The sequence below is a fragment of the Pantherophis guttatus genome, chromosome 1, assembly GCF_059756535.1.
Source record: "Pantherophis guttatus breed Tessera chromosome 1, ASM5975653v1, whole genome shotgun sequence".
NCBI classification, from domain to species: Eukaryota; Metazoa; Chordata; class Lepidosauria; order Squamata; family Colubridae; genus Pantherophis; species Pantherophis guttatus.
The window spans coordinates 206,765,128-206,785,498 of NC_142063.1; the positions used below are offsets into that span (position 1 = coordinate 206,765,128).

Sequence of the window (20,371 nt, forward strand, 5' to 3'; positions counted from 1 at the left end):
TGTGTATGTGTGTGTGTGTGTGTGTATCTGTGTATAATGTATTGCCAAACCTTTCCATCTTTATGTGTACAATAATTTTGCCATGATTATCATATATAAATATATTTTTCATGACTCTTTTTTCAATTGTTTATCCATCAGTTACAAGAGGAAAAGCACTGGTTTCAGTTGTATATTAAACTTGTATCACATTCAGAGGTGGGTTTCAGCAGGTTCTGACCAGTTCTGGAGAACCGGTGGCAGAAATTTTGAGTAGTTCGGAGAACTGGTAGTAAATGTTCTGACTGGCCCCGCCCCCATCTATTCTCTGCCTTCCAAGTCCCAGCTGGAAATGGGGATTTTGCAGTAACCTCCCCCTGGATTGGGGAGGGAATGGAGATTTTACAGTATCCTTCCCCTGGAGCGGGGTGGGAATGGAGATTTTACAGTATCCTTTCCCTATCATGCCCACCAAGCCATGCCATGCCCACCAAACCACACCCACAGAACTGGTAGTAAAAATATTTTAAACCCACCACTGATCACATTTATTGTTCATTCACATTAAAAAGTTATGGTAATATAACAGATATGTCATAGATGATTGCCACTACTTATGGAATGGGAAACTGCTTCTCTCAATGTGTGAAATATTCCTTATAATTTGAAATAAATGCACAGTTTAACATTTCCCATAAAATGTCCTTTCATTGAAATAAAATTGTAGATTCTATTTCAGACTCTAGAGCCGTGATGGTGAACCTATGGCATGCGTGCCAGAGGTGGCATGCAGCACCCTCTCTGTGGGCATACAAGCTGTCACCCCAGTTCAGCTTCGCCGCACATGTGCGCGTACCTCCTGCCAGCCAGCTGGTCTTTGGGTCTCTGTTGTGCATGCACAGGGGTTGGAGCGTGTGTGGGGGGCCATGCACAGATGAGCGGGGGCGGGGTGCATGCAGGGGTGGGGCCAGGGGTGGGTTCTAAACTTTTTTACTACCGGTTCTTTGGGCGTGGCTTATTTTATGGGTGTGGTTTGATGGTCATGTGACAATTCTTTAGGATTTAGCAGAGGTACTGGTCTACCAGGCTTTTAACTGCTTGTAGAGCTACCCATTTGTTCTTGGAGCATCCTGGTCTATCCATTTGTTTTTGGAGCATCCCGGTCTATCCATTTGTTTTTTGAGCATCCTGGTCTACCCATTTGTTTTTGGAGCGCACTGGTCTACCACCACACTGCCTTTTAACACTGATCAGCTGTAGGGTGGCCCTTTGAAGCCCCGCGGCAAGAGTTTAAACAGTTTTTTCCTTCCAGCCAATCAGCTGGGACTCGGGAGGCAGTGAAAAATTGGGGTGGGGCCAAATAAAAGGTAAGAATAACATGTGGGGGGGGGCAGGAAGGCCCAGCTCCTGAACAAAGAGAACCAGTTCGGTGACATCATATTATCACCACTACCGGCATGGCCGAACCAGGCCAAACCGGGAGGAACCCACCACTGGGTGGGGTGCATGCACGGGGGCCACACTCACATTGCATTTTGGGGGTTCGAGCATGCTTTGGGCACTCAGGCCAGAAAAGGTTAGCCATCACTGCTCTAGAACATACCAGGCTGGGGAATTCCACACATCTTTAAGCTGCCAAACTTGGGAACACTGATATAGACCAACAAATACTTTTCTTAAAACACACCATGTCCCATGTCACAATCCCTCCCCCTCCACATCCAGTTAACCAATTCCCAGCTTTTCTCTCAGATTATCACTCCTTTGCCTTCGTTGTTCAGCTCCACATTGTTTCCATATACCTTTCCAAATCTGTCTGCAAGGCTACTAATCAAAAAAGGATGAAGCAAGGAACACTGACTATTTGATGACTTGCCCAGCATATTAAAAATACGAGTTTGACATCTTGCAGCATGTTGAACAATCCTTTTGCAAATTACAGCATGGCTAAATACAATTAAGCTCATTCCGTCGTACACAATAACTGTTTAACATATGTGGCGGAGTTTGTGCTCAGATCATGACGTTGGACAGTTCTTCCTTTTATACAGCTGTTACTCTGTAGTCATATTTAATGTGCTGAGGTCTCATTAGATTTCCTAAGATAAACAGGGATAAAACAGATTTTTATTTTATTACTACGACAGAGAAACAATCTCTCCTATCCCCAAACAAAGCCACTCCAGGATATTGTCAAGGAAAGGGGTGTTTGAGGAGTGGAAACCTTTTTTTTTTTTTTTTTTTGTTAGCTAAGTAGAAATCACAGGATAGTTCAGAATTCTAGTTTTAATTCTGCTGGCCCATTTGATTAGATTACTATTATACGTCCTACAGTACATGAGGTACCCTTGAAAAGCAGTGGTGAAATTCAAATTTTTTTACTACTGATTCTGTGGGCATGGCTTGGTGGGCATGGTGTGGCTTGATGGGCATGGCAGGGGAAGGATACTGCAAAATCTCCATTCCCACCCCACTCGGGGGCCAGCCAGAGGTGGTATTTGCTGGTTCTCCAAACTACTCAAAATTTCCACTACAGGTTCTCCAGAACCTGTCAGAACCTGCTGGATTTCACCCCTGTAGAAAAGCACTTAGAAATTCCAGCCGGTCGTAGACTCATGAAGATGGGTTGATTTAGGGCCATATATTGTTAACAGATGGACCCTGTGTCTCTGTGAGATCATATTATGGGCACCGAGCAGCTCAATTCACCTTCCTCTAACTTTATACTGTAATAATTGCAACACTGCAATTCCATGGTGGCTTAGGGGAGGAGTTTCTTCCTGTAGGTAGAAACTCCTGCCAAACTCCACCTCATAGACTCTTACATCTACTATTTCCTTACAGCTGATATAAAACTCTCATATCCTTTATCTGTAAGGGCAGATTTGCAGCTAGCAGTGGTCTTTTTAAAAAAGCCCACACCCTTTTGTTTTATGAAAATAAATACAGCAAAGGCAATAACCAGATCAAAAAGAAGGTGCCACATATCTTTGTTGGCCAGTGGAAAGATTTCTGGTTGACTCAGCCTCAGTTTGCTTATGTTGAGATTGGCTTCCTAAACTGAGCATATTGTTTGGATGCATGAAAGTACCCTTCAACTCTCAGAATATTAAGCTAGGACAATGGTAGCTGAGGAATTCTGTAGGTTGAAGACTAAGCATCTGGAGATTGCCCTGGCTAAGGAAGGTTGCATTACACCAAATACTCTGGGTTCTGTTTCAAGTCACAATTCAAGGTATTGGCTTTCACCTAAAAGTCATTATGGATTGGGACCAGAATATTTAAAAGACCACTTTCTTCCTATGGAATCTGTCTATCATTGAGCAATACAACTGAGCATGGAAGGAAATAATAATCTGTTCATAGTCAATTACAAAACCAATGGAGGCATGATTTTTTTTAAAAAAAAAATACAGAACCTGAATGTAGAGAGCAAATGTCAGTTAAATTGAAAAGTAGAAAGCTATTTAGATTCTATACTCCCTGAATGCCATTATCCTACTATTTCCCAATGAAATAGTCATTATTTGTTTACTATTTTAGCCTAATTATGTTTAGATGTTTAAACTATTGGCTATCTTACCAAAGAGGGGAGTTCAGAAAGGATAGAATAGGATAGGGTAGGATAGGGTAGGGTAGGGTAGGGTAGGGTAGGGTAGGGTAGACTAGGGTAGGGTAGGGCAGAGCAGGGCAGGACAGGGCGGGGCACGGCACGGCATGGCACGGCACGGCACGGCCGGGCAAGCAGGACAGAAAGGCAACTCAAAGCTGCCGACAGAGTTATGTTGGGACATGAAACTTAAAGCGTATGAATACAAGAAACCTCAACATAGTGAAAAATGAAATGAAATTACCATAAACTGATATATAATGCATGAGCAAATTGAAATGGATTGGGATTGCATTGAACCCTTTGAGTCAGAATATCATATTTTTAATGCTTAGGACATGAAAAACAAAGTAAAAACCTATTGCTTTTTTTTTTTTTTGTTAGGAAGCGTATAGCAAGATGCACTGCTTGTGACTGGAAACTGGAATGCCAATGTTGGAAATATTAAGGAGGAAAATGAAATTGGATTGGATGTCTTAGGAAATGAAATTAAGAGGAGAATGACTTATCAACTTCTGCTACTCAAAGTATGTTTTCATAGCTAATACTATGTCTCCAAACAACCAAAGGAACTTCTGTATACAGGGACATCACCAGATGGAGTACATAGAAATCACATTGACCATATTATTGCCAAAAGGAGCAAATTATAACATCAAAGACATGGCCAGACGCTGAGAGTGGAACAGATCATGAACTGCTCATGTGCAAGTTCCAAATTGTGCTAAAGAAGAGGAACACTAACCAGATTCCACAATATGATCTTGAGCATATACCAGCCATTTTCAAGGAGAACATCAGGAATTGCCTTGAAGTCCTCAACCTTATTGATAGAGAACCAGAGGAGCTGTCGGATGACCTTAAAGAAATGGTTAAAGAAGAATGTGAAAACAGTCTGCTAAAAATGAAGAAAAAGAAGAAAGCAAACTGGATGTCAGAACGTATCATGGAAATGTCCAAGAAAAGAAGCGAAGCCAAAGCCAAGCAAGACAAAATCTGAGAAAGGAATTTAATAAAAAGTTTCAGAGAATTGTTAAAAAGACAAGAAGCGGTATTCTAACAACATATGTAAAGACACCGAAGATGGAAACTCACATGAAAAAACTAGAAAAGGTCTCAAAAAGATGTCTAAACTCAGAAGGAGAAACTCAAATCAGCTATGCTAAAGGATGCCAATGGACAGACAGTAACCAATTCAAAGGCCAAAGAAGGAAGAAGTAAATTGAAATACTGTGCAGCAGAGATGTCAACATCCAATATATCCTGAAAGATATTGCCTACTTACAAGAATCTCTAGTATTACAAGTTCAAGTTAGGACTGCACTTTGAAAGGAGTATTATTTATCTTTGTTGCCTTGAGTTATGTATATTAAAAAAAGGCAGAAAAAAATTGTATAAAAATTATTTTTTCTCCTACTTCACACAGATGATCCCAGGTATTCCTTGCTATACATTTATGTCCGTCAATGTGACATGTCAGCAATAGTTGCAGATCCATTGGAAAACAGTGAGGTTGCTTGACACTTTCCAGCTGCGGCACATGATTTGAACATTCAAATAAATGGAATAAAGTTTCCTATTACCCATGCCTTAACCTGTGTCTCTCCCCGCACTGGAGGGTGAAAGGGCATTGATGAACAAAGCAGAAGACTGTTGTGAGAGAGTAAACTTCCCAAAATTTGGCTAGGATTGTTATATAAAATTACTTTAGAATGTTTATGGGAGGAAAAGTTTCTTCCTTCCCCCACGCTCCTCATACATCTCTCAGGAGGGCCTCTCAACCTTTCCGAGAGGCTTTTTGAAGTTTGTGGTAGGAAGGAGGGGTGGGAAATTTTCCATCCCCTAAGCTCTTAATTTAATTTCTCATAGGGTCCAAGCTAGGGATGACTAGTATATCCATTATGGCTTCCTTCTGTTTCCCATTTTTACAAATTGGTGAGATTCAATTTATCCAACTTTCACATACAGAAAAAAAAACCCCACCACTTCAGACTGAATTTTGCATGTACTGTATACCTCTAACCATAGGCATTTGCTTAGAAATTTGCCTGCTGTATTTTTTTTTCTTTTGCAGTTTTTCTTAATACGATGATGACATGTTTTTGAATGGTCTTCTCTCTAGTGAGCATCTTTTTCAAAACATCAAGGTACTGCCTTGCAAAGGTGAAAGTCCAGATTTTGAATAATCGTTTCAGTATGTATGTTGGTTTGCAAATGTGAACTTTGATACATTAGTTTTCTTCTCCAGCCTTAATCCAAATCAAGCAACCCACTCTCTGCCTTTACATAAGGATGCACTTATAGACCAAGAATCTGCTTATATCTCGATGGTACACACAGGCTCCCTGTACCTAGCATTCACTAACTGGTAGCAATGTATTAGGAGTAAGGGTATGTGGGAAAGACCTTGGGAAACGAGATAACAGAATAACGAAGATGAAAAGATGCTGCCAAGGGAACAGTTAGATAAGAGACAACACAATCCACAGCTGGTTAGTAGGTGAGGCAAGAGACTCTAGTTTCTCAGGCTGTAAAGGAGAACTGTACTTTTAGCCTCGCAAGATTCTGTTAATGTAGCCTTACAATAAAGTTGAATAAACTTATATGGTTATATTTCTTGTCTAGGCTACCTGGTAATGCTGACATCAAGATTGCTCCTTCTCAACATTACCTGCCTCTTTCTTGATCTAATGTCTCTTCTACTGTATGTATTATCTTTTGGTTTGGGCACCTTCCAGAATAATAGGGGAGAAGGAACTAAAACTGCAAGTAGGAACCATCACCCCCTATCCCATCCTTCTAACGGAAGGCTTTGCTAATTTTTTTCCTTTACATTTGCAAGGAGGCATGTCTGGATCCAACTTGTTTTCAAATTGCTCCTCTTAGGAAGTTTACCAAATACTATGACTACCAAAAGGATTCTCCTGCAAGTCAGATGAGGCATATTTGAGGTGCCTGGCAAAAATCTTCCACACTTTATACATGTAGACCTCCTCAAACTCAAAGTAATATGTACGAAGCTGATCTGCCATGGCATATGTGCCAGAAACAACAAACTGCATTAAATCAAACCCAAGAAAAAGTAATAGGAGTAGAAAGGGATATTTTCCAAAAATCAAATGTTATATTTCTTCTGTAATACAGATGTGCTGAAAGCCGGAATGTTACCATGTAAAATGCAAGCAGTTTTGATGACATCTCTACTTTTTCTGTACAGTCAATCTGAATTTCATTATCTTGCTAACTTTAGGTCATGAATAGATTAGGAAGGATTCCTTTTAATGTCCTTATACTAGGTACATGAAGTATACTTATAATCACGAAAATAGATGAGAACCCACTGAATATCTTTCATCCATAACACAAAGCTTTATTAGTTTCTTCTTCAGCACTTTCCCCCATTTATGTTTCAGTCATAAAAATATGCAGAAATATTTCGCTCAGAGAATCAAGGTGGCCAGAGAGACTAGTGAAGACTGCTGGAAGCATTGTGTTGTTTCTAGAGCATGCAATGTTTTATTTTAATTCATGACCTCTTGGGTAGAAATACAGGAAGAGTTATTCCAACACATACAGCTGTGTTAATCAAACATTCATCTCCACCTAACTTGTTATACTGTTGGATGCTTTGAAGCTTCTCTTTACTGCTATTTTATTATGTATTTGTTCAGTTCCAGTTCATGCTCCATGTTTTTTTACCACATGTTTGATTCTTTCCCTGCCCAGGTTGCTTTTTAAACTTATTTTCCATACATTCACAGGGCAAGATTAACATAGGAGGTACCATCAGTGCCTAGATGGCGTTTGCTGTCACAACGGTTGACGTGTAACAGGAATTTTGTATTTTGCTTGGATACTGCTGGTGCTTTCTTTGGAAGAGGTATTTCAAGCTGATCTGCAAAAATGGAGTAAAATCCATAGGTCATGGCAATTAATGCATTATTTACATCAACTAAACTGCCAACACATAGATCCTATGACTTTAGGAACCTTGGCCAGAATAACCCATCTCCTATAGATTAGATGCTTTGAGATGCTACCACAAACTTCTGAAACTCTTCTGTATGCCACTGGACCTGCAGTTGTTTGCCAAGGAAAATACCTCAAGCCAATATGTTAGGACATTGATGTTTCCTTTGCCTTCTCTGGTAGCCAAGCACTGAAAGTGTTCACACTAAATTTTGCTGGCTCTGAACTCATGCAGAACCCCCACTGGGAGGATGTAACAGGATCTACTGCTTAAGAAGGTAAGGGTGGTCTTGGTTCCTTGCCTTCCAATGCCACATTGTACACTGAGAATTGATGTGGACTAGTCTGAGAGAAAGAGAATGGTCATAAATGGATAGCAGAGCATTTGTTTTGCAGGCCAAAGATCCCAAGTTCAGTTCCTGGCATCTCCATGGATGATGGTAAAAATTCATCTTTGAAACCCCCATCTCAATGAGTACTTTTTCTTCTGCCAAATAGGTAAACCACAACAAGCAATGGATGGTTGTATCCACAATCTGGCTAACTCTATCCCTAAATTCCTCCTCTAAAAAGTAAAAGTAAATGTGCACCTGTCCAAAATCATTTGGGTGAGCTGGAAGGAAGCAATGGGATGGAAAACTTGCTGGTTCAGTTGAGTTCAACTCCCAGCTGTTGGGCCTTTTCTTGCCCAACGGCTAAGGTGATGGGTTATGTGACAGAATTACGCAGCAGCTGTCCAGATGAAGTCTGATACACTGATACAAAATTGTAGTGTGTGTGTGTATGTGTGTGTGCGTGTGCATGCACCCGCGCCCTGTTCTGCCCAAAATAAGACATCCCCTGATAATAAGCCCAATTGGGCTTTTGAGCACATGGCAATAAGGCCAAGTGCTTATTTTAGGGTTCAAAAAAAAATATAAGACAGGGTTTGTCATCATCCAGAAAGAATAAACACAAGATAGTCAAGAACACGGGAACATCATGAGGTAAATTAAACAGCATACAGAACACACAGAAGAAAAAGAAGGGAAAAAGGGGGAAATTCTCCTTTATACATACAGCCTACAATTGTGTGTTCTGGCCTATTGTACTCTTTACTGTTCCAGCTACTAAATTTAATATCCTAACAGATTTAAATTAAAGAGATTCCCTAAATTATAGAAGCTCAACCTCCTTGGTGCAACTTCCTTCAGAGGATAAAAATGGAGGGAAAATCATGAGGTACTAGCTTGTGGGAAGGCACATTTTTGATCTGGTCTGTTGCAATGATCTGATTCAGGGTCGTGCCTGGAAAACCAAGCCATAGAGTGAAAACAGTTGAAAATGAATATGTCAAGGACCTGGTACCAGGTAAGCTGGCTATCCTATCCTGACCTGTTCATTTATACTTCCTTGTCACTGTGCTATAGCACCAAAGGGCACCATTTCTCCTGAAAATGAGTTTTCATGAAAGTACAAGGGGCCAGCTTTTGTGGCATTTGACCAGCTGAAGAGTCTCAAAACAAGTCTCTTTGATTCAACAGACCATAACACATGAAAAAAACCTAGAACTGCAGAAAAGCTGAAATATTACTTGCAACTATGAATAAGCAAAGGATGGGGTCTTACCCTAGGAATAGTGTGAGTGTTTTGGTACATGATACTTAAATTACATATACTGATTTTCTGCATTTGTAACGCCAGTAAAATACATGCCTTGGCTAGAATACACAGACAATTAAAATATCTCTCTTTTGTTCAGCTTTAACAGGGGTTAAAGCTGGACATGTACACAAAAATAGCACTAAAGAGCCGTTTCACATATGTTTTAGACTTATAAGAAAATTCCTGGTGCCTCTCTAGTTTTGATAGTTGTAACCAGTGGTGGGATTCTGCCGGCTCTAGGGGGTTCGGCCGAACCCTTTGTTAAATTGCTGGCTCACCCTGCCCCTTGCCCCACCCCTCCGCACCACTATTTATTGCCAATAAATAGTGGTGGGCGAGGGGCGGGCGAGCCAGCAATTTAACAAACGGTTCGGTGTTTTTTTGTAATTTTATTGGCCCGCGGAGCTTCAGCATAGGCTAATTAGCCCCTTGATTCTATCGGCCTCCCGACTCTCAGCTGATTTGCTCTCAGCTGTTTTGCTCAGGGCTCTGCTGCTTGCTTGCAAAGAGTGCAGATTTTTTTCCCCCTATCTATGCTGAAAAATGAAACTGAAAGTAAAGCAGGCTGTTGGCTTTGCTGTTGCTGCAACGTTGGAAAATTAGGCAGGCAAATTTATGTTCTTTTTCCTCACCAAAAAAGGTAGGTGCAAACTACCTTTAGTGGAAAGGTAGTTTTCCCTAAAGAGGTAGTTCCTCTTTAGGGAAAAAGAGGAGAGTTCAAGATTTTAAAACACAAAAGAAAAAAAGCTCTATTTAAATAGGGAATTGTAATAATTGAGAAACTATTAATTGTATATTGTGTTGAAAGCAGAAATGGTTAAATTGTGGTTTGGAGGAATATATGGGGGAAATTATTTGGTTTATTATTATTGGTAAATATAATTAATTGATTTGTAAGAAATTGGATTGCATGGAAATAATTGGAATATTCATGTTCATATTGATTAATATACAAAAAAGATAGTTATATAACTAATTGATTTATATTAAAACGTTGAATTTATATTAAACAACTGTAATATTACATAATTAACCAATGTGAGGATGGATATAAAAATGGATGACAATGAGAAGGGGTATAATATAGAATAAAAGGGAAAAATTGAATTTGATTAAGATTAGAGATGAGGATGAAGGGTAATATTTTTTTTAAAAAAATAGATAAGGAATAAATATGGCAAAAAGGAAATATAGAAACTGTAAATTTAATTGAAATGACTAAACACTGTTTAAATTTGTGAACTGGCCAAATACTCTGTTCAAAGAAAATACATTGTATGTTTGTATGTGTGTTTCTAATTACTGCTATTTATTCATTTTTATTCTCTTTTATTCTTTAAAGTTTAACAATTCATTCTTTATCTTAATATCTTTATATTTGTTTGGGGTTGCCTTTCTTCCATTTCATCTTTTTTTACTGTACAGCAATCTTTCTCCTCAAACCTACCACCTCTCTCTTTTCTTTCCTTCTTACTTTCTCTTCCCCCCCTCTTCTTCTCCTCCTCTCTTCCTTCCTCTCTTACCCTCACTCCTACTCTAATTTCCCTTCCCTTCCTCCCTTCTCTTCCTTTCCTGTCTCTTCTTCTTTCTGGATTACTCAGAGGGCTGAAAAAGTTATTTTTGACTGGTCCTTGCACTTTTGACCACTCCTCGAACTTACGACTGTCCTCACATTTTACGTTTTTCGCCCTATCTTGTCACCATGGTGAAGAGAAGCAGTTGTGAAATGAGTGACACGGTTGTTAAGAATGTTACAATGGGCATAAATGATGACCAGTCATAAGGGTGAGGACCGGTCAAAAGTGCGAAGACCTGTCAGAAATCACTTTTTCAGCCCTCTGAATAGTCCCTATGTGCATAGGGACTAGTCAGAAGGCTGAAAAAGTTATTTTTGACTGGTCCTCGCACTTTTGACCACTCCTCGAACTTACGACTGTCCTCGCATTTTACAGGATCTTTTTCCAGGCTGTGTAGCTGCTCCGAAAGCTACTTGTGACCTGATGCTCCAATCAGAACCAAGGCATTTAGTAAATGGATGGGAACATGGTGAAGTAGAGATAAGGGCCAGGAAAAATAAATAATTGACAGAAACAATTCAATTTGAGGTAACACAATGTAGTTAATTCTTCATGTGTTTCCCTTCAATCATGCTAAAAATTAAAATTCAGGGGCAATATTTGAAGAGGTTCTGGGAACCACAAGCTGTGCTGCTTTGACATCATTATTTGGGATGATATAAATTGAAAAGTTTATTTATTTATTTATTTATTGCGATTTATATGCCGCCTTTCTCCCTAGGGACTCAAGGCGGCTTACAAAATGACAACTTCAATACAAATCACAATACAATACCAAATTAAAATCAGTAACCCAATTAAAAAACGATTTAAAATTATACCAGTGTACCCCCAAACGGATCAGTTTAATTGGCGGAAGAGCCATGTCTTCAGCTCACGACGGAAGGAAAGAAGGTCGGGGGCTGTCCTGAGCTCAGTGGGCAATCCATTCCAGAGGGTCGGGGCTCCCACAGAGAATGCCCTCCCCCTGGGGGTCGTCAGCCGACATTGTTTGGCCGACGGCACCCTGAGGAGGCCGACTCTGTGAGAGCGCACAGGACGATGGGAGAACGGCTGGAGATGGTCCTGCAAGTACCCCGGGCCTAAGCCATGAAGGGTGAGCACCAGCACCTTGAAACGTATCCGGAGTGCCACCGGTAGCCAGTGCAGCTCACGCAGGAGAGGTGTTACACGGGAGTATCTAGACGCCCCCGTAACTACCCACACGGCTGCATTTTGGACTAGCTGAAGCCTCCGGACACACCCCAAGGGCAGCCCCATGTAGAGGGTGTTACAGTAGTCCAACCTAGAGGTAACAAGGGCATGAGTAACCGTGGCGAGGGCATCCCGGTCTAGGAACGGGTGCAGCTGGTGCACAAGACGGACCTGTGCGAAGGCCCCCCTGGTTACGGCCGTCAGATGGTCATCTAAAGACAGCCGAGAATCCAGGAGGACACCCAAGTTGCGGACCCTATCGGAGGGAGCAAGGGTTTCACCTCCGATCATTAAGGATGGAACCTCCAGATCCCGGGATGCCGGCATCCACAGCCACTCAGTCTTGGAAGGGTTGAGTCTAAGCCTGTTCCTCTCCATCCAAACCCGCACCGCTTCCAGGCAGTGGGACATCATGGAAAGGGCATCCCTAGGGTGGTCAGGGGTGGAAATGTAAAGCTGGGTATCATCAGCATATTGATGATACCTCACCCCAAAACCACGGATGATCTCACCCAGCGGTTTCATATAGATATTAAAGAGCAGAGGAGAGAGAACCGAGCCCTGAGGCTCCCCACAAGTGAGAGGCCTCTGGGAGGATCCCTGACCCCCCGCCCAAACAGACTGCAGACAGCCCGAGAGATAGGAGGAGAACCACTGTAAAACAGTGCCTCCTAACCCTATCCCCCTGAGCCGCTGCAGCAGGATACCATGGTCGATGGTATCGAACGCCGCTGAGAGGTCAAGAAGGACCAGGATGGAGGAGCAATCCCCATCCCTGGCCCGCCAGAGATCATTTACTAGGGTGACCAATGCCATTTCCGTGCTGTGGCCACGCCTGAAACCAGATTGGTAAGGATCCAGGTAGTCAGTTTCCTCCAGGAATTGAGGGAATTGCTGTGCCACCACGCACTCAACAACCTTCGCTAAAAAGCGAAGGTTGGAGACTGGACGGTAGTTGTTAAGTACGTCAGGATCCAGGTTAGGCTTCTTAAGGAGGGGTCGAACCACCGCCTCTTTAAAAAAGTGGGGATAAATTGAATAATACAAGATACATGTGAATCACATTTGCTCATTATCTGCATATTCCAGCTTCTACAGACAAGCAGGTTAGCTAGTAAAAATAAATATAATGGTTCTCCTTTCAGAGTAATTAGGGGATGGAAACAATCAGTTGGTTGGTCAGTCAAATCTTATTATTTCAGCTAAAACTTTCAACAGAAATAGGGAGAAAGAGGTTCCAAAAAAGAGTCAATGATGTCCTAAACAGAAATATAATTGGCATAATAGTGATACTTCTGGTATATTAATTAAACCAATGGAAGGATAACATTTAAAACCAGGCTTCAGAATTGTATAGGGTGAAACCAGATACTGCCAATACAATTATCCTCTAGCTGGAACTAAAGCAAAAAAAGAAAATGAATTAACTTACCCCTTAAGAGCTATATCTAAAATGTATACTGATTCAGATAGTATGGTGTATCTTCCATGAAGTTATTGTCATATGGACAGAGTGAATGGCCATCCATTCCTGCACATCTGTGTCCTCTGTAACAGTTGAGGGACACTCGGGTATAGGTATGAAATCTCACCCCGTAGCTACTCTGAATGGAGTGAATCTGGTACTGTTGTGTACTGCGTTGTTATATGCTACTTCCGCATAAGGGAGTAGTTCGGCCCACTTGTTTTGCTGATGGTTCACATAACAACGCAGATACCGTTCAACCATGGCATTTGCTCTTTCTATTGCCCCATTCGTGGCGGGATGAAAGGCTGAACTGAGACCCTGTTTGCTACCCACTTGTTCTAGGAACTTCCGCCAGAACCTTGCAGTAAACTGTACCCCCCTGTCCGATATAATCCTCTGTGGAATGCCATGGAACCGATAAATATGTACAATAAATAACCTTGCTAGTGTCTTCGCTGAAGGTAATCTGGAGCAGGCAACAAAATGTGCTTGCTTCAAGAATAAGTCGATGACCGTCCATATAATGGTGTTTCCCTGACTTTCTGGCAAATCGACTATAAAATCCATGGCTATTTGTTGCCATGGTTGAGTTGGATTGGCCAACGGTTGTAATAGCCCTGGAGGTTTCCCCAGCTTGATTTTCATAGTACTACAAATAACACAACTCCGTACGTATTCTTCTATATCCCTTCGCATCTGAGGCCACCAAAACTGCCAGTTCATTAAATGTAATGTTTTTAGGAAGCCGAAATGTCCGGCTGCCTGCACATTGTGGCAGCGCTGTAAAACTGTTAATTGTACAGTTTTGGGGACATATAGCTTGGACCCCTTCCATGCAAATCCCTCCCTTTTCATCAGCCATGTTTGGGTCTCCTTGAACCAAGGGTTGGTGGTGAAGGCTTCTTGAATAACATGGGATATGTCCTCGCCACTGCAACTCTGCGAAGCTGCTATAGTGGTTGGAGCTGTGTTTGCTTGGATCAATCGTACCGGCAATATTGCCTGTACGACTACCTCCCTAGTACTATCGTATTGTGGTTTTCTGGATAAGGCATCCGCTAGGAAATTCCTCCCTCTGGGATGTATTTCAGGTTGAATTTAAATCTATGGAAATACAGTGCCCAGCGGACCTGTTTTGGGGATAGTTTCCATGGGGATTGCAGAGCCTCCAAGTTCTTATGGTCCGTCCATACTTCAAAGGGGACACTCCCCCCTCCAATAAGTGGCGCCACATCATCAACACCCACCAAACCACAAAAGCCTCTTTCTCCCAAATTGGCTAATTGCGTTCAGTGTTGTTCAACTTCCGTGACATGTACACACACGGTTGGAGGGTTCCCTCCTCATTGGCCTGGAGAAGTACTGCCCCTACTGCCACCTCGCTGGCATCCACCTGTACCACGAATGGTTTGGATGGGTCTGGATGCCATAAGATTGGTTCCCTAGGGAACAAGTCTTTCAAGTGTTTGAATGCCTCTTGTCAAGTGGTTGTCCACGTGACAAGGTAACTTGGATATGGGGTTTTAGTCAGGTGTTTAGTCTGCAATAGATCCATGAATGGAAGTGCTACCTGGGCAAATGATGGTATAAATTGATGGTAGAAGTTAGGAAACCCCAAAAAACTTTGTAATTGTTTTCTGGTTTTAGGGTCTTGTCAATCTAAACCGCCTTGACCTTATTTGGGTCCATCTCCACACCTTTTGGTGATATTCTGAAGCCGAGATAGTCCAGGGATGTCTTGTGGAACTCACAGTTGGAGAGTTTAACATATAAGTGAGCGTTCAACAGTTTACATAGCACTTGCCGTACCAACTGGGCATGTTCTTTCATAGACTGGGTGTATATGAGGATGTCGTCCAAATAGACGAGCACCCCCTTATACAAGTGTTCATGCAGCACCTCATTGATGAACTGCATGAACACTGCCGGTGCGCCTTGGAGTCCAAATGGCATCACTCTATACTAATAACTCCCCAGGGGACAGTTAAAAGCCGTTTTCCATTCATCCCCAGCCTTAATCCTGACCCTGTAATAGGCTTCACAGAGATCTAACTTCATGAATTAACAACCTTCTGACAATCGAGCCATCATGTCTTTTAGGAAGGGGAGGGGGTATTGATGCTCTATGCAAACCGCATTGATTCCCTTAAAATCCACACATAGACATAACCCACCATCTTTTTCCTCCCTAAATAACTACCCTGGACCTAGCAGGCTGGATGAAGTCCCTCTTGAGATTCTTCTCAATATCCCTAGCCCTAATGATTCTGTCAGGTTCCAAACAGAATGCAAAAGAAAGGACACAAACCTGGTCTGTTGCTGCCTTCTTTTATTAACTTCCTGGCATGTACTGACAATCTCTATTGAATCTTTTGTTAGGGCTACATGCCCATGCTCCCTGCTACCTTTTATACAATAAACACCAACCCTCCCATCATCCAATCACTTGGGTCTTTCCTCCCACGTGTCCCAGAGTAATTGCTCTCAACTTTAAGCCAGCATATAGTTACACCCCCAGCTTGCCTGCTTGCCAAAACCTCCTACCTAATCGGCTGGGTTCTTCCTCCTCCAGCCCCACCCACTGCCTTTTAGGCCTCTTTCGGCCCACTCTGCCATCCTGGGTGATGTCATCACCATGCCCCTCAGCTGTTTGGCAGCCATGTGGCATCCTGGCAGTTCAGCAAGGTTTCTCGGACCGGTCACATTCTGGTTGCTTCTGGCACAGGTGAGGTTCAGCGTGGCCACAGAGCTTACATCTCTCGATGTCGTGACAACGTTTCAGCTGGGCTTGCTGGGATGGTGACTGTGCTGGACGTTGGATGCATGACTCCCTCTGAATGGCAGCTCTGGGCCGGCTGGCCCGCCGGAGCTGACATCCACCTTGTTGTTGGTTGTCCTCTTCTCTTTTCTTTTATCTTTCCCAACATTATAGTCTTCTCCAAAGAATCAGGTCTTCACATAATGTGTTTGAAGTATGATAATTTGAGCCTAGTCATTTGTGCCTGAAATGAAAACTCTGGGTTGATTTGCTCACAATCCACCAGTTTGTTTTCTAGGCTGTCTATGGTATTTTCAAGAGTCCTTCCTAACATCAAAGTTCAGAGGCATCAGTACTCTTCCACTCCTTCATCAAAACCCAACTTTCACTTCTTGAGTGTCACAGGGAATACTCTGACTTGCACAATTCTGATTTTTCTAGATATAGACTATAGGATTTGAATATCTTTCCAAGGCATTCTTGGTATTCTACTATATTATTCAAGAAAATATGTGCAGCTGGTGAAAATTTCACTTAAATATTGATCTTTCATGCAGAAGGTACAAGAGAATAAAAAAGCAATTATTCATATTTGTATCTGCAAGTTTTGCCAATAACTTCTCTTTTGTCAAATAGGTCCATGGACAGCTTTACTCAATCTTTGAATTTACTTTGGAATTTAGTGTCAAATTGTTATGTTGTACAGTATATTGTTGTTTATTATCATTCAGAATTATCTATAAAAATCTATGCTTGGAAAAGGAAAGGAATAAACTGTTTTGTCTTTGTATGTGTATATGGAATTGACATACAATCTTACTAGTATAGTGGTTTGGAAGTTTGGTGTGATATATTAGGAACTGGGAGACTGTGAATTCTAATCCTCCCTTAACTGTGAAAACCAGCTGGATAATATTGGGCTGGTCCTTTTCCTGTAGCCTAGCCCACTTTACAGGTTGTGGTGGTGAAAAGGAGGCAGCAGTGTTATGTACTATAAGACTGCTTTATAACACTGCCCAGATCCTATACTTGGGCAGCCTGGCTGGCTTTATACACAACAAAAAGATGGGATGTATCTTTATGGGTAAATGGAAACAGCTGTGGAACACGAGTAAGTGGGTGCTCTTTGTACATGTCTTGTTATCCCACTTACCAGGGCATCCTGATGGCCACTGCAGGAAACAGGAAACTCTGAAAGATTCTTTTCAGAGGTGGGTTTCAGCAGGTTCTGACCAGTTCTGGAGAACTGGTAGTGGAAATTTTGAGTAGTTCAGAGAACCGTTAATAAAAATTCTGACTGGCCCCGCCCACATCTATTTTCTGCCTCCCAAGTCCCAGCTGATTGGGAGGAAATGGGGATTTTGCAGTAACCTTCCCCTGGAGTGGGGAAGGAATGGAGATTTTACAGTATTCTTCCCCTGGAGCAGGGTGGGAATGGAGATTTTACAGTATCCTTCCCCTGCCACGCCCACCAAGCCATGCCTACCAAGCCATGCCACGCCCACTAAGCCACACCCACAGAACCGGTAGTTAAAAAAATTGAAACCCACCACTGATTCTTTTGATAAACTTCAGCAAGTGGCTTCTAACATTGCTCCAGTCTTCTCAAAGCAGGCTTTTAAGTTCACAAGGTGGAGAAGTGCCCTACTTTCCTCAGAACAAAGTAACAAAATAACAGAGTTGGAAGGGACCTTGTAGGTCATCTAGTCCAACTATCCACCCAAGCAGGAGACCCTACACCATTTCCGACAGATGGCAGTCCAGTCTCTTCTTGAAAGCTTCCAGTGATGAAGCTCCCACAACTTCTGAAGGCAAGCTGTTCCATTGGTTGATTGTTCTCTTGGTCAGAAAATTTCGCCTTATTTCTAGGTTGAATCCCTCATTGATCAATTTCCATCCATTATTCTTTATCTGGCCTTCAGGTGCTTTGGAAAACAGGTTGCCCCCCCCCCTCCTCTCTATGACAACCCCTCAAATATTGGAACACTGCTATCCTGTCTTCCCTGGTCCTTCTCTTCACTAGACTAGCCATGCCCATTCCTGTAACCATTCTTTATATGTTTTAGTCTCCAGTCCTCTAATCATCCTGGTTGCTCTTCTCTGCACTCTTTCTAGAATCTCAACATCTTTTTTTATAGTGTGGTGACCAAAACAGGATGCAGGATTCTAGGTGTGGTCTTACTAAGGCTTTATAGAGTGGTATTAGTACCTCCATTGTAGATTAGGACACAAACTGACTTGTTCCTTTCCCTTTTGCAGGTAGTTCTTGACTTACAACCATTTGTTGAGCAACCATTTCTACAACGGCACTGAAAAACGTGATTTACAATGGGTACTCATACCTACAACCATTGCAGCATCCTCACAGTCATATGATCAACATTCAGGCACTTAGTAATTGGTGCATTGTTACAAGGATTGCAGTGTCCCAGGGTCGTGTGAGTGTCAATTTCAGCCTATCCAGCCAGCAAGCAAAGTCAATGCGGAAAGTGGGATTTGCTTAACAACTGTGTGATTCACTTATCTGCAGTGAAATTCAATTAACAAACCTTTGCAAAAAAAGAATAATACAATCAGGCATGACTCACTTAACAACCTTTTTAATAACAGATATTCTGGTCCCAATTTTGGCCGTAAATCGAGGATTACCTATATATGACACGACCTCTGGCGCAAGGGAATATACATAAGCCCAGTTCCTATACTTGGGCAGCCTGGCTGGCTATTTACTGTAACACCCTTTTAAGAAAACAGGAAGATAGTAAATAATACTGACTTAATACATAAATGTGTACTATTCTGTAGCAAATGTATTAGAGGCGACCATAAACACAAACGAAATCTAGGATGCTGGAAACTGCCATATGTCTATCCAGGAATCTAGGAAGAATACCAAAGTAGGGCACAATTTCAGTTCAGGATTAGAAGTGAGAGGAGGCAGCATCCTGAGTCTCGGGAGAAAACACTGGGGCTCCCAGGGCATTAAAGTGCTGTTCTACACTGCAAACGGGCTGGAGCGGGAGTCTACTTTTAACTTTCTAAAAAAGCACTCAAGACCTGCCTTTTGCCTCCAAGTGCTGGGAAAGGGTGAGATTGGCAAAATGAATTTGTTTCAGGCTGCACGGGAAACTTAACCGTGATGAAAAAAAAGTCTATTGGTTTTAATGTTTTTGGTTTAAATGTTTTCATTATAAATATCTTATTCGTTGGTTGTAAGCCACTCAATTGGTTTAAGATAGGTGGCTACATGGAAGGAAGGAAGGAAGGAAGGAAGGAAGGAAGGAAGGAAGGAAGGAAGGGATGAGATGACAGACGAGATGACTGACAGACACAGAACACTCAAATCTTCTAACTTAGTGCAAGTACAAGAATGCGAGGAAAGCCCCGACTAAGGAACAGAGTGAGGAGTGCGCATGCGTGCATCAGAAGCGAAGGCTTCTGAATAACCGAATTAACCGACCTCCACGTTTCCATTTTTCCAACGGCCTCCTGTGTTCAGCAGCGGCAGGCGGGAGGGGGGGGGGCGGAACCTTTAGAACGATTCGACTCTCGACGCCCCGTTACGTCTCAGCCGGGCGGAAGAGCCGCGGGAGCTCTCGCTACTGTTTTTACTTCCGCCCGGCAGTACGTGGGAGGAACAGAAGCCGCTGTTGCTGCTTCTCCCTGCCTGAGAGATGCTGAGAGCCGGTCGAGAACCGCTGAATGGGGAAGGTACGTGCTTTGGCCAAGGGATTGCCTCGTTTGGTTTTTTCCTCGCCCTTCTCCGGTGCTCCTCTTCTGCAGCCCCCCCCCCATATTAATCCCTCCCTTTCCCACCTCCTTTCTCCAGGGTGATGATGATGGCAGAGAAGCCATCGCGCTCTGCTTCTTTTCTGGAGTTATTGGCCAACAGCCGTCAAGGGGTCATAATTGCACTGCAGTGAAGGTAGGCTAACGATGGGACTCAGGCTGATGGAGCAAACTAAAAAGCGAGGCAATCTGGTGCGGAAAAGAAGAGTTAACAAAGGAATGTCTTGCTCAGGATCGTCTTTGCACTAAGTGCAAACAGTTCCATCTCCTGCTTGGGCAGGGGGTTGGACTAGATGACCTGCAAGGTCCCTTCCAAATCTGCTTATCTGTTAAATCTGTTTCACACCCACTGGCCTGCATTTTTGGAATAGCTGTTTTGTTTT

The 20,371-nt window shown here is 42.4% G+C and overlaps 1 protein-coding gene and 1 long non-coding RNA gene across 3 annotated transcripts in view; one reads left to right on the forward strand and one right to left on the reverse strand.

The window, feature by feature from the left end:
* Positions 1 to 503: 503 nt before the first annotated feature.
* LOC117674279 (uncharacterized) lies at positions 504 to 19,811 on the reverse strand. The gene is made up of 3 exons (XR_004593791.3): positions 19,660 to 19,811; positions 4,335 to 4,448; positions 504 to 2,078 (listed from the first exon to the last, which is right to left on the reverse strand). It is a non-coding gene; the product is annotated as an uncharacterized LOC117674279 (long non-coding RNA).
* LDAH (lipid droplet associated hydrolase) overlaps positions 19,457 to 20,371 on the forward strand; it is a 93,401-nt gene continuing 92,486 nt past the window's right edge. The window contains exon 1 of one of the 2 annotated variants that reach the window (XM_034432188.3): positions 19,457 to 19,910. In XM_034432188.3, coding sequence (XP_034288079.2) covers positions 19,874 to 19,910 — 37 coding nt within the window. In that variant the 5' untranslated portion in view covers positions 19,457 to 19,873. The remainder of the gene's footprint in view (positions 19,911 to 20,371) is intronic. The other variant, XM_034432189.3, reaches the window with a different exon arrangement.